General features: G+C 37.0%; 1 protein-coding gene across 1 annotated transcript in view; it reads right to left on the bottom strand.

Moving 5' to 3' along the window:
- The window catches only part of LOC118781756 (cadherin-8-like), a 68,414-nt gene that overhangs the window by 24,597 nt on the left and 30,902 nt on the right, over positions 1-12,915 (bottom strand). Inside the window, exon 2 of the mRNA XM_036534796.1 lies at positions 8,173-8,467. Within this exon, the coding sequence (XP_036390689.1) occupies positions 8,173-8,467 (295 nt within the window). The remainder of the gene's footprint in view (positions 1-8,172; positions 8,468-12,915) is intronic.

The raw sequence follows: 12,915 nt of genomic DNA, 5'->3' as shown, positions 1-12,915 counted from the left end.
CGGAAGGACCAGACAGGCTCCTCTCATATTAAATGAATTACTAGACCTACATAATGTTCCTTTTAAATATGGCCTTGCTCCATGGATGTTTATCCTTTAATTTTCTCCACTGTGGTTGAATGGTACATTTTGCACAGGTCTCTGTCTCCATATTAAATATATCAATATTTACATGTCAGTACATTTGCAATCATGTGTGGACACAGAGTATGCATTTATAGAAAAGATGACATCCCTAAGCCCAAGTAGCTAGCTTCATTACGTTTTGCATAAAGAGCTTATATTGTGTGTTTCACAACATACATATTTAATTCAGTTTCCTCAGCTCATCCTTTACAGTTAATGTTTATTTATACAAACCTGTTAGAATAAAGAAATTTGAAAAGACATTAAAAATAAATAAAAACAAGCTTTTGGTTTGAGAAGCAATCAGTACTTTCAATTTTGGATGGGAATGTTGAGTGCCTGTGGGCAATACCGGGCTATAGTGTGCAACTCTCATGATTAATAATGCAGAGGGAGGGGAGAGAGGGAGAGCTAACACAGCTAACAACAACCAACAGCCAGAGGAACATCAGCATGAATATGTGCAGTGTAACACACAGAACATACATTCTGATCTGTACAGAAAGGCAAAGCAGGAAGAAGAGTGAGGGAAAAGTAAAATTCCTAACATGACACTGAATATCTAAAACTCTCCTTCTCCTGCATAATTAATAGATGAGCATTCCTGCTGCTTACCCCTTTGAAAGCGTCATCATATTAAATCTAAATTATATTTGCTGATTCTGGAATAAGAAGCGTAACATTTCAACATTCACAGAAAACTACGGCACACTACACCATACTGGACTGTTCTGCATTGCCTCATAAAACTTTGACTCAAGTGGCTGTTGTTTCAGCCACAGTATTTACATAATTCCCAATGTCACATTATTTTAGCAACACTTGTATCGTAACTAAACAAACTGCACTACAACAACCTTGCAACTACCATTTACTGTATAGTGCATTTTATATTTCACTTATTCTGATGTGGGACACATCATGGTTTATGTTTCTACATATATTGCAATTGTTACGTAGCTACACGTGTTGTTATAAATACAGCAGTTTTTAAAATGATGAAAGGTAGATCTGGTTTAGTTATAAGTCTGACACATGGACAATAAATGAATTAATGCATTGCAAAAGTGCCAGAAGCAGCCTTATGTTGCATTCTCATCCATCAGCTGTTTGTAAACATGCCAAATTACATTCATTATGGCTCTACTCACATATGAAAATTAATTGTTGTCAGATTATAAAGTTAACCACAAGGTGTGAATTCACATTGCGTACTGTTCATGAGGACAAAACAAAACCGCCATTGCATGAGAATATGGGCCACACTATGCATTATACAGGTTCCTTGCACATCAGCATTATAAGACAACACAAGGACTGGCCCGCACAGTACCTTGCTAATACTACCAAACATCTCTCTCTTTGTGTCCTGATACCAATTCATTCCTTTTTTTTTCTGATAATGGATACAGATGATTCAATTAATGCTCTCATAAAACATGAAGACTAGTGATCTGCTCAGCATCCACTCTAAATGACATTAATGAACAAGCTGGAATACTCTCTCTAAAAGAAACTTTTTATAGCATTATTAATATCACACACACACACAGTTAATGGCACATCCTACCCAGTATTTAGAGCACAGAAAGTAAGACTACTGAATACATCCACAGAGCTGTAGTTTTTTTTTTTTTTTGCAGTGGTGAACAAACTAGGCTTGTAACCAGACTATTGTAGGTTCAGTTCTCCGGAGCTGCTGTTTGACATTATCATTCAGAGAAATCATGTAATTAAGCACATATTTGTATGTCAAAAAGCACAACATTGCTACAGAAAATAGTAGAATTTCACCAGTTTTTTTCCAGAAAATGTTTGAATCTCCTTAACTAGTCAAATCACAGTTATGTTCTGCAGTGTCAGCTGCTGTAAATACATAAATAAATAACATCTTGTTTTATATTTTGTGTGGGCATGTTTTCCTTCAGAATTGTCAAGGAGCCATTTGCTTGAATTTACTGATCCTTATATTTAGTAAATCTTACATACAAAGCATTTAAATGTGTTCACAAAACACCCTGTATAATTTGCTAGCTTGTCTTACATTGTACCCTCCTTTTCAAGAGCAGGAGATAATCCCAATACCCACCTCCACATTGATTACTGTGTCATTGAGGATCAAGCTCAGCACTCCAGCAGACACAATGACTCGTCAGCCCATTAACACAGGCTTGTACTCTTTGTGCAGCTCGTTCATTACTATAAGAGCCACACAGACAAAAAAAAACACTTCAAGTGATTCATTTGCTTTCCTTTTATCACTTCTTTCTCCTGGCTGCGACTGAAAGGGTGACTTTTGAAAAGCAGCAGAGGAGGGCTTTGTCCGTCATTTCACTGAACTCTCTATCAATCATGCACCATGGCTATCTTATGCAGAACACAGGAAACAGCTTCATTACCAAGCAGCCTTTTTTTCTCTTTCCAGGGGAGAGAGACTACAACAAGGAGAATGTCAAAAGATCCTGCACACTGGGTCCACAGTTGTGATCCTTACTTAATGGTTGAAGGGTTGCCAGATACCAATGGTCATCATGTTGAACCTTGTTACAGGCTCAGAAATACCAGAAAGTGACTTTGGGCTACAAAGGTTGGTTTTAATGAAATTTTTATGGAAATAAAAAAAAAAACCTCCCACTTTGGTAATCTGTGCTACAGGAGACAGATAGAGGGAAAATAATGTTAACAGCAGACAGAGACTGGAAATTTTAAATCCCATACACCAGCTTGCCAGGGGCATCCTCTTGCCCCTAGACCGCAGTCCTTCCCAAGGCTTGGTTACTGAATTGGCTAGCTGTGCTTCAGTGAGTTTAGGGCTCTGACCCCTGTTTCAGCTGGGGATATCACTGCCACTCTATGCCTAGTAGGCACTTGTCTTCCCAGCTTTCACACAACAGTTAAGGAACAGTGATCTACCATTCTTGCTGTCTGTGACAGAGTACTGCAGAGTATCAGACAACAAGCATGGGCTCAATATCTTAACACCAGGCCTGCTTTTCAACAAATCCTACAAATACTTTCAAATTTGACACTGTGTAATTATTTAGAGATAAAAATGCTATTTTACATCTTAATTTTGTATTTCTCTCCCTTCACAAATATTAGTTACACTGGTGTGGGTTTATGCATATTTTGGTGTCCAAGTTGAATGGAGGAATTGAACTATATTAGTTATTAAAAACGGAAATATAGTCATGTGACAATAATAATGAATAATATTATGTCCTATTGCTAAAAGCTAAAACATTTTACTAACACAATCCGACAAGTCCTGCTAATAACCATGTTTAGTAAGATTAGGGCTAATGAAAGGAGCTGAACAGCTTTGTGTGGGGAAAAACTGGTAGAGTACTGATAACCAAAGAAGAGTCTGGTAAAGCGTGTGTTCCTCACACCCTTAATACAGAGACCCTCACTTCCTAAGCTTTGAGAAACATAATTAGATGTAGGTAGATGTAGGGGTGTACATCACAATCATGGAAGGACCTGACTATATATAAATCTCAAAGGCTGGATGGCTTCAAAGGATTTGAGCTGGGCTTTGGAATGCCATAGATGAATGTGTGTAAACAATTTTTTTTTACAAACAGAAGAATTTCCTCACCCCTGCCCCAAAGCCTTACTATTTGATGAGCATGGGTTGTATGTTCTATACTTATCCTCAAACTTCTAACGTCATAAGCATAAGACAGCCAAATAAAGCATCCAACCCTATGTGTGCTGAAGAGCTTACAAAAATTGTAAAGTAATGGGGTATTAATTTATCCACAGACTCAAAACATCATAACAGAATGTATTTTAAATTCATATATTCATGTATATATTCCTGAAGCATTTCTTTTCTTTTGTTAAAACTATCACAGAGAGAGCCAATACAAGACAACCAGACATTTGCCTGGTCTGCCACAAAACGTAACCATGAACATAGTGTAGAACCATCTGCTGCAATTCTAAATGTTTACCTTGTTTGGCCACCCTGTAACCAGCATTTAATCACTAAGACAAACAAAGCAGTAGAAAAGGTACAGGTGGTCCAATAGTACAGGCTTTCAATAGTTACTATCCCAAAAAGAAGAAGAGAAAATGTGAACTTTACCACCAATCACTCAAAGTAAATGTGTAGTAAAAATGAATATGCTCATACATGGATCTTTATCTCGAATAAAAACACAAGTAGATGGCAAGATTAGGATTTTAAATGATAACATTTTTTTCTGAATGCAAATGTATCTTAGATTCTTGAATTCAAACTGAATCTGAAAATACATCTTTGCCTTCGTTACTATCTCTATTATATCTGCTGTTTGTGTAAAATTTGACCTTTTTCATTTACCATGATTTCTGAAGATCACAGCAAACAAAAAAGAAAAAAAACAACATTCACTTCAGAGTGATTATTTGCTCAGAAAAGCACCATGGGTCCTATGTATATTAGTGCCTTTTTCTATAACAGATGTTAATTGGTCTTCAAGAATCACCATTCCAAGATGGCTGGGGCCAAAAGATTGATTTGAGGAAGGCCTTCAAGACCACTCCAATAGGTAGGGGAATCTGCCTCTCAGACAGGCTTCAAAAGTTTAACAACTGAAGCAGAAGGAATTATCATCTCAACATATGGCTTGCCAAACCTGATTAGATATATTCTTACTTGTAATCCCAGCAAATGACACATAATTGTTGGCCTACATCACAGATGCACAAAAAATTTCCTTGAACTAGACTAAAATATGGCTTGGTCCCAAACTGCAAACCCTTCATTTTGCACACAGGCTGATTTCTACAACCCAGGATGATAAGAAACAGGATGTTTTTTTTCTACCTGGGATAAGGGTGAGTAAACCGGCCAGGGATTGATCATCTCTCTACTACAGAATAAACCCTTGAATTTATTGAAGGTACCCTTGTGATTTACTAGACATCTGCATCCGGAGATTGATCAGATGATGTCAGTAGTGTAACACCTATCTGCCAGTGGGTGCTGAAAAAAGGCTGTGTGACTGTGTTGTACAAAAAAAAAATTGTGATTGGCTGCATGTAAGTGTATGAGAGGACTGAATTCATATCACTTCAGCACTCCTCTGTGAGTTCAGAGGTTGTTGTGGTGAAACAAGCTCAATTTACAATGGGCAATTTAAAAACTTGCTTGAAGAAAAATAAATTAATAAAATTTACCAACCTAATAACAATTGATAACACAAAGAAATGATCGTATAATATGCAATTTACTTTGTTAAATGAAATTAATTTCTTTCTGTAAATATAAGAAATATATTTTTGCCACAGAATGTTTAACTACTCACACTTAAGGTCCTACATTCTCAAACCTCCTCAGCGATTGCTTAAGAAACCATTAAGACTGTCAGGGCTCCGCCCCCTTAGTCGCGGTGTTTTCGTTTTTTTTCCCCTTACCTGTGTTTCCCCTGTGTTACAGCCCCGCCCCGCTGCCTGCCTGCTCACCTGCATCCCATCGCCTCGTTACCTCTGCCCTATATCTCCCCTGCGTGTCCCTGTCTGATTGCTAGTTCGTTTCAGTGAGTTCTTCCTGTCTCGTCCCCGCTTTAGTTTCCCAGAGTCTGATTGCTGTTTGCCGAATCCTGCCTGTCTCCCGACTTCGTCCTTCGCCTGCCGACTTGAACCCGTCCGACACTTTTATCCCGCCTGGTTACCGACTCTGCCCGCCCCGACTTCCGATCCTGGATCTGCCCCCGGACTGCTTCCCCGTGTTTTTGAACCCTGCCTGTCCCTGTACGACGAACTGCCCGCTGATTATTATTAAACGCTTGGTTCCGTTTTCCCGGTGGTCCGCGTTTGTGTCCCGATCCCCGTTCCTGACAAAGACAATTTATAATTTAGAAGATTCTGCATGATAAACAAATGCAGATATAATGTGTTTTCATCTCATTTGCGGTAGTTATTGCTGTAATGTATAGGAAACATAAAATGTTAGTACACCGATAGTAATACATGACATTTAAAATTATGAATAATTTTTTTTAGTGTTTACCCCGGCTTTACTATGATATAATTTACTTCAGTGTATGAAGCACATTTTACTTTATTATTCCAAAGAGCTTTGTTTTTTTATGGCTGTCTCCCACATTCCATAAATACTTAACAAGATCACAACAAGTCATTGAGAATGCCTCTCAAACAAACAAGAGAGCATTGACTCATGTTTAATTAATTAGTGGTGACAAAATAATGATCACAAAATCGGCAGGCTCCCATGAAAGGGAATAGACAAGGCCGTATTCCCACTGGCAAATCTCACCCTACCCTCAACATTTTTCACCCGACTGCATGCAATTTCCCTCATGTCACTGTCAAAACCACTGGATAAGTACTCCAAGCATTTCAATTGAGCACAACGCAGTGGAAAAAAAGACCATTTCCTGAAAGCCACTAGAGAATAAAGATTTTAAACCTCAACATATAATGGATCATGCCAGTGTTTCTAAGTATTTGTCCAGAAGATATTGACTTCTCGCTTACACTTGATTGATTTTATGATTGAGGAAAAAACACACAGAAGTATTGCATATGGTTTCATTTGCTACAGCCTTATCTTCAAGCCCCACAGAGGATTGTGTCATAAAAATACAACACAAATGCAATGCGTTTTTGCACCAGTAACCATGAATGTTGTGATGTAGTTTACTCAGATGTAGGATCAGAGCAGTCTGCATTAGTGCACTGTTTTATTTAGAACATTTTGATGTACTATACAGTGGACTATAAGGAATACTGATATAGGGATCAAGGGCATATGGGGCTGTTTTGGACTTGTTTTGCAGTGTCACAAACTTCTCACTTTAGCTCACACAGGTGTGTATTTCTTAAAATGGGAGGAACAAAGTTGTGAGTTCTGAATTAATTTACTTCACCTGAGTAAAATGACACCTTCCCGATGACTGAGAAATGTTCTCATGGATCCATTACAGCCAGTTTTTTTCATTGCAGACCCCAACAAGATACTTGCAGTGTTAATTATAAAAGCTGAGCAGACATTACTGAGAACAACTACAGCTGTTATGTAAGCCAGATGCACATGTCAAAAATGTCAAAATCAATCATTTGGGAAAAAATTATATATACATATATATATATATATATATATATATATATATATATATAGATATATATATATAGATAGATAGATAGATATGCAAATCTGGCACTCCACACAAGAGATGAGAACACAAGAATACAAGAGCTAAAATGGTTCAAGACACTTTTCTGCTTTCCTGCTATCTCAGGGTACCTGTGCCAGCTCATTCACAACTGTGCTCTATCTGAACTTATTTAGCTATCATTTTAACTGCATTGTCAAATTGTCTGAATTATCATTTTAACCTCCCATTTTGAAATTACAAGACGGAAATGTAATGTAATAAATGTAATAAAATAATAATAAAATAAGTAATAAAATAAACTATTTCCTTTTGTGTTTACTAGCTAGCAAGTCATGGAAAACCTGAGTCATCCACACTCCACAAATGGAGGTTTAATGCAGACATTATATCATGCTTATGTAGATTTAATGAATGCTTTATGTACTTTTATGTACTATTTAATGTATAATGTGACCAGAATATTTTATTGACAATTGTGTACGGCTATCCATCAAGATGAACAAAAACATAAAATTTAATATTTGACATTAAAATGTGAAATGCTGATACTCTGTTAAATAAATTCCTCAGGTTTGGATGGCTGGAAAACGTTCTCGTTAATTATGGTGCAGGTTTAGCATTCTGTGTGACATACAGTACTTTTGAAACCAGTAATCAGATATGGCTAATTCACATTCACAGAGTGAAATTCAAATTCACAGGGAAACTATAAATACATTAACACATTCTGTGGAGATATTCCAATATTTGTTGTTTTTGTGATTAGTCGTTGTGTGTGCCTATTACTTTGTTTCTGTTGTTCATTGAGACAATTTTGTGAAATTAAGCTGCCATGAAAACATATTTTTTTTTACTTTTGATGTGATGTTTACACACAGGAAGCTAAACACAGGGAAAGGCAATGATATGCGCTTACCCACTTGGGACATCTCTGGGACTGTTGCGTAGAAGGGCCCCCCATTGAACTCTGGTGCATTGTCATTGATGTCCTGTACTTTAATAGTGAATTCTGAGGGCGGTTCCAAAGGTTCATTCGTGTCCCTGTTGATGACTTGTGCTGTGAGAGTGTACTCAGCCTTCTCTTCCCTGTCCAGTCTCTTCATTGCATGAATGTCTCCAGTCTTCTCATTGATTGCAAAGATGGTCCCAGCTCCTTCGCCAGCCAGAATGTATTTGATGTTTTTGTTATCTACATCCAAATCTGTGTGGAGCTGAAGAGAGAGGGGAAACCGTTGTCATTTTATTCTGTCCATAAAATTCAGTCAGAATTTTAAGAGCCAAAACATCTAAATCAATTCTGTACATCAAGTGGAATGTACAGAAACTCTGTAATCCACTACAGCCAAGGGGTTAAATGTACAGAACTTTTTTTTTCAAACATGCTGCTGTTTTACTGTGACAGCTGAATTGCCCAGGCTCATAGACAAAAGCAAAGGCCAGACAGGAGCACTGGCTTTCAGACAATGTTTTGATTTCATCTCCTATCCTTCTTTTATTTAGCTCTTAATCTATCAGTGGTTGGGAGGTGAGGTGAACCCCTTTTCAGACAATGTTTTCCTTTGCCATTGACAGCTCAGCCACAGTGATTCACCCAGATGTCTTTTCTGAACGGGGTCACAATGTTATCATGTAAGAAATGTGGAGCCTCCAACTAAGCACACTGGCAACAAACCTTATAAAATTGTAAAATGGACAGCAGCCATACGACAATGGGTCAAGTCTCCAGGATTCCCATATTGTTTGTTCAATTTTTTTACTGAATTCCAAGACACGGTCAATAACAAGTATACTGGACATGCTTAGTGACACCACAATTGTATACTCATGCATACAAAGGGGACAGAGAGAGAAACAGTGTGCTGAACATAACATAGATAAACAATACCTTCACACTAACACAACTGACTATTCCCATAATGTGTCCACATCCAGGGATCACCCAGTGGCAAGTGTGATGTATACATGAAATTCAGTAAAAGGAACTACCTTAGTTTTCACTTTCCTCTGTCTCATGTCGTCACAGATGCACAGATGTCCCCATCCAGTGTGATTCTGACACTTGAAGGTTAAAGCTGGAAAGATGGGAGTTTAATGTGTGCCAGGGTTTTTTTTTTTTATTGTAGCTGCATAATTTGACAGGGTTTTTATTCAGGCTTGGGAAATTATCTTTGATGGACCAGCAGTGATTTTGCTGAAATTCTTGTTGTTGTTGAATCTAGTTCTTTTCCATTAATTATTACTGCCACACATGTGGAGGTGTTTCTGTTCAGCTTCAAGTGGCTGGAAGTAATCCTCTGTAGTTTACATGCTCAATTAAAATATCATGTGATTTGTCTTAAGTTTTATCAACAGATTTAAACAAGGCATTATTTTCTTTCTCTCATATACTGTATCACTGTAGGTTTGGATGTCTGGGGAATTGTCTATATTTTTTTGCAGGAGGACATGCTTAAATTTATTACTCAAAATACAGGACACTGTTCAATGCAGTAGACAGAGGCCACATTGGCACGGCATCTGTATATCTGTAATTTATTTATCTTGCAGCTAAATACATCATCAATACATCTGTTTTAAGTGCAAACTCTACCACTGAATGTGCATTTCTTACAAATAAACTTACTTATTTAAACCAGTAAACAGACTAAAAACACTCAGCTAATTTGTAGGTATTCTTAGATTAAATGAGGCAATGTTTTGTGTCTTTCTGCCAGGAACTTGAATGATACTGATTTGTTCAATGAACAGCCATGTGTTAACAGGCAGAAGGTGAGCACCAACTTCATAGTGCTGGAGACAGTAATGTTGTAAGAAGTACAGTTGGTTTAAGCTACTTTTTTTTACCATTCCAATACAATGGTCTAAATTTTTCAACATAGACATCTGTGTATGCTTTCAAGGCTAATACATTAATCAGGAAAAAGTATTGCGGGAAGTTGAATTACTTGCCAGTTTCTTGCTCATGCATAGAGGAGGGAAAAAGGGAAAAGGTCATATGCTGGCATCAGAGATTTATCCACTTTGAAACTAGTTCCTTGCTGTTCAATACAGATTCCTATTAAACTGCAAGGTAAGAAAGAAGGAATCGGATTGAAGATTTTTGCTGAAGTTACCCTTAATCCTACAACCCTACAAACCAAAACCTGCAAATTGTGCCCACTTGAGCTTACCTCATTCTCTGCTGAAAAACTCTCATTTTTCCATATTGAAATTTGCCATTTATTTTAAAGTGTATAGGAGGCTTGTTGCTTTCAGTGTGTGAAATACATGATCATTAAACATAAAATTGACTCTGCAAATGCACTGCAAAATGTACCTATATTTTTGCACCACCAGCAGTTCTCTCATTTATTTCAAAAATAACTCCAATTAATCTCTGTTTAATATCTTGGTAATTTCAGAATGTAGAATTTTTTTTTTTTTTGCTATGTACCAGAAACAGAATTTGCATGGTGTTCAATCAGATGTCTTTAAACAACAGGGCTGCAAACAACAATATCTAATCATTGAATCGTTGATAGCTGCAGTGTATTCAGATGAATACACTGACAAGAGAAAATCTGATGATCATTTGTCATGCTTTTTATTGGTAATATAACTGGAATAAAAAACTGATCTACTATTACATCTCTTCTTGGGTGGATAGCGGCATGTGGGGTGGTGGTGTCGGTCAGCTATGACACATGATGCTTATCATCATGGCTTTTATAAAAGGAATACTTCATCTTCAAAACAATATTCCGGACAAAATTTTATTTAGAAAAAGGATTTGGTATTTAGTGGCTGAACAGAACAAAAAATAAATGGTAAATGGTTGCTAGGCAACAGAAAATGCTACACAGTGTAGCTAGCTAGCTAACGTTGACCATGTCCTGGGTAATTACTTGAGCTAGATAATAGCTATGTTATTTACTTAAATTATACAGACATTTAATTGTGCAAGACTGAATTTTTCTCAGCTCCGAGTCAATGGTGATATTGAACACCATTTTTAATGTCGACATTAGCTTGTGGAGCATTGACTGTGTCAGCGAGAATATCTTCAAATATTACCTTACATTACCTTATTGTCATTTGGCAGACACTCTTAGCCATCTAATAGAGTAGCATGAAAGGTTGCATAAACAGGACACCACTAAGCACATATGAACAAGCACCTGTGCTAAACATGGTGCTGAGATTACAGCTGTGTGCCTAGATTGACTACTAGTGTTTTCAAGCGGATAAGAGCTGTCACCAGTAGCCACCTAAGGCAGATCAGGAAGGGTGGGACATGGGACAATTTGGTATTGTGGACCAGTGAAGCTGCAGCACTCAGGGGGATAGCCATGGCTTGTACCTGGAGTTAGGCTGAGTAGGTTGTGAACAGGAGTCAAATTCTCCTCATGTTGTAGAAGTAGAATCTACATGTCTTGCTAACATGTTGGTAAGTGGTTTATTTATGTCAGGTCACAATTGCGTGTCACTCCAAGGGTCTTGAGGGTTCAGCAGGAGGATGACACTGTGGTGTTTTGGCCAAATTGAGTCTCAGGTGATGTTTAGACATCCACAGTGAGACATCAGGCAAGCTGACATGCATGATGAAACCTGGGTATCAGTTAATATACCTACCTTTATAGGTATACAAATTACAAATATGCATCCCTTTGTTTTATAGTGTGCTCTCTGATTTTTTCCACTCACAGACATAAGTTATCTTGCTACCAAACTTGGATTTGACCATTTTTGCACCTGAGTGTGAGGCAGTTATTTATACCTAATTTTATATGTGATGGGTGATGCCTGTTGCATTTCTTTGGCAACATAACATGAGGAAGCCTTTCCATGGGTATAGATGTAGCTTAGCTAGTTATAGTTGTGTCGCCACCTGCCAAGGAATTACATTATGTAATAGAATTTATAGATACAAATAAGGTATTAAATGTTAAACTTGTCTTCCAACTGGTATACATAACTAGCTAGTTACCTACTAATGATGTATGTACCTCCCTTGATCATTACAAATAATGTAACAAAATAATGTAGCTAGCTAACCAGTTGAATTTTTTTTTGTTTGTTTTCTTTGTTTACTCTCCAGTTTCATTCATTGCTAGGGCCCTGTCAAGTTGTCTGTTTTTTTTTTTTTTTTTGCTACTGTTATCAATTGTGGTTGAGTGGAAGACAATCTAGAAAGCTTTGTTCCAGGTTTTGGCTGAATTACATTAATAAATGTTATGAATAGCACTATGGCTGCATCAAGCTACTTTACATATAGCATGTTTTCAAAGTCTTTAGTAGATTTAAAATCTGTGTCTTATAGGGGTGGGAATATTAATGTTGTATATAAACAAATTTACAAATTTCTACAAGAGAGCAACATAGAACTGCTGTAATATAACAAAAAAACAAAAACATATAAACATACATAAACATATAAACATATAAACAAAAACATATAAATTTGCATATAAAAAACAAAACACATTTCATGTACATGCTGTCAAAATGATTTAGTATTAACCCTTTCACACGTAACTTATGTTCCATGGTTTGTTATGTTTTCATTAGCGTTATTAAGCTTCTCATAGTTTTCACTGCCACATTTGCTATATTTTTTAATGTTAAATCACTGTTTCCTCAAAGCTAAAATTAGCTAGAATTTTTACAATCTCATGTTCTA

The sequence above is a fragment of the Megalops cyprinoides genome, chromosome 8 (assembly GCF_013368585.1).
Source record: "Megalops cyprinoides isolate fMegCyp1 chromosome 8, fMegCyp1.pri, whole genome shotgun sequence".
Classification (NCBI taxonomy): domain Eukaryota; kingdom Metazoa; phylum Chordata; class Actinopteri; order Elopiformes; family Megalopidae; genus Megalops; species Megalops cyprinoides.
This window is presented reverse-complemented; position numbering and strand designations above follow the sequence as displayed.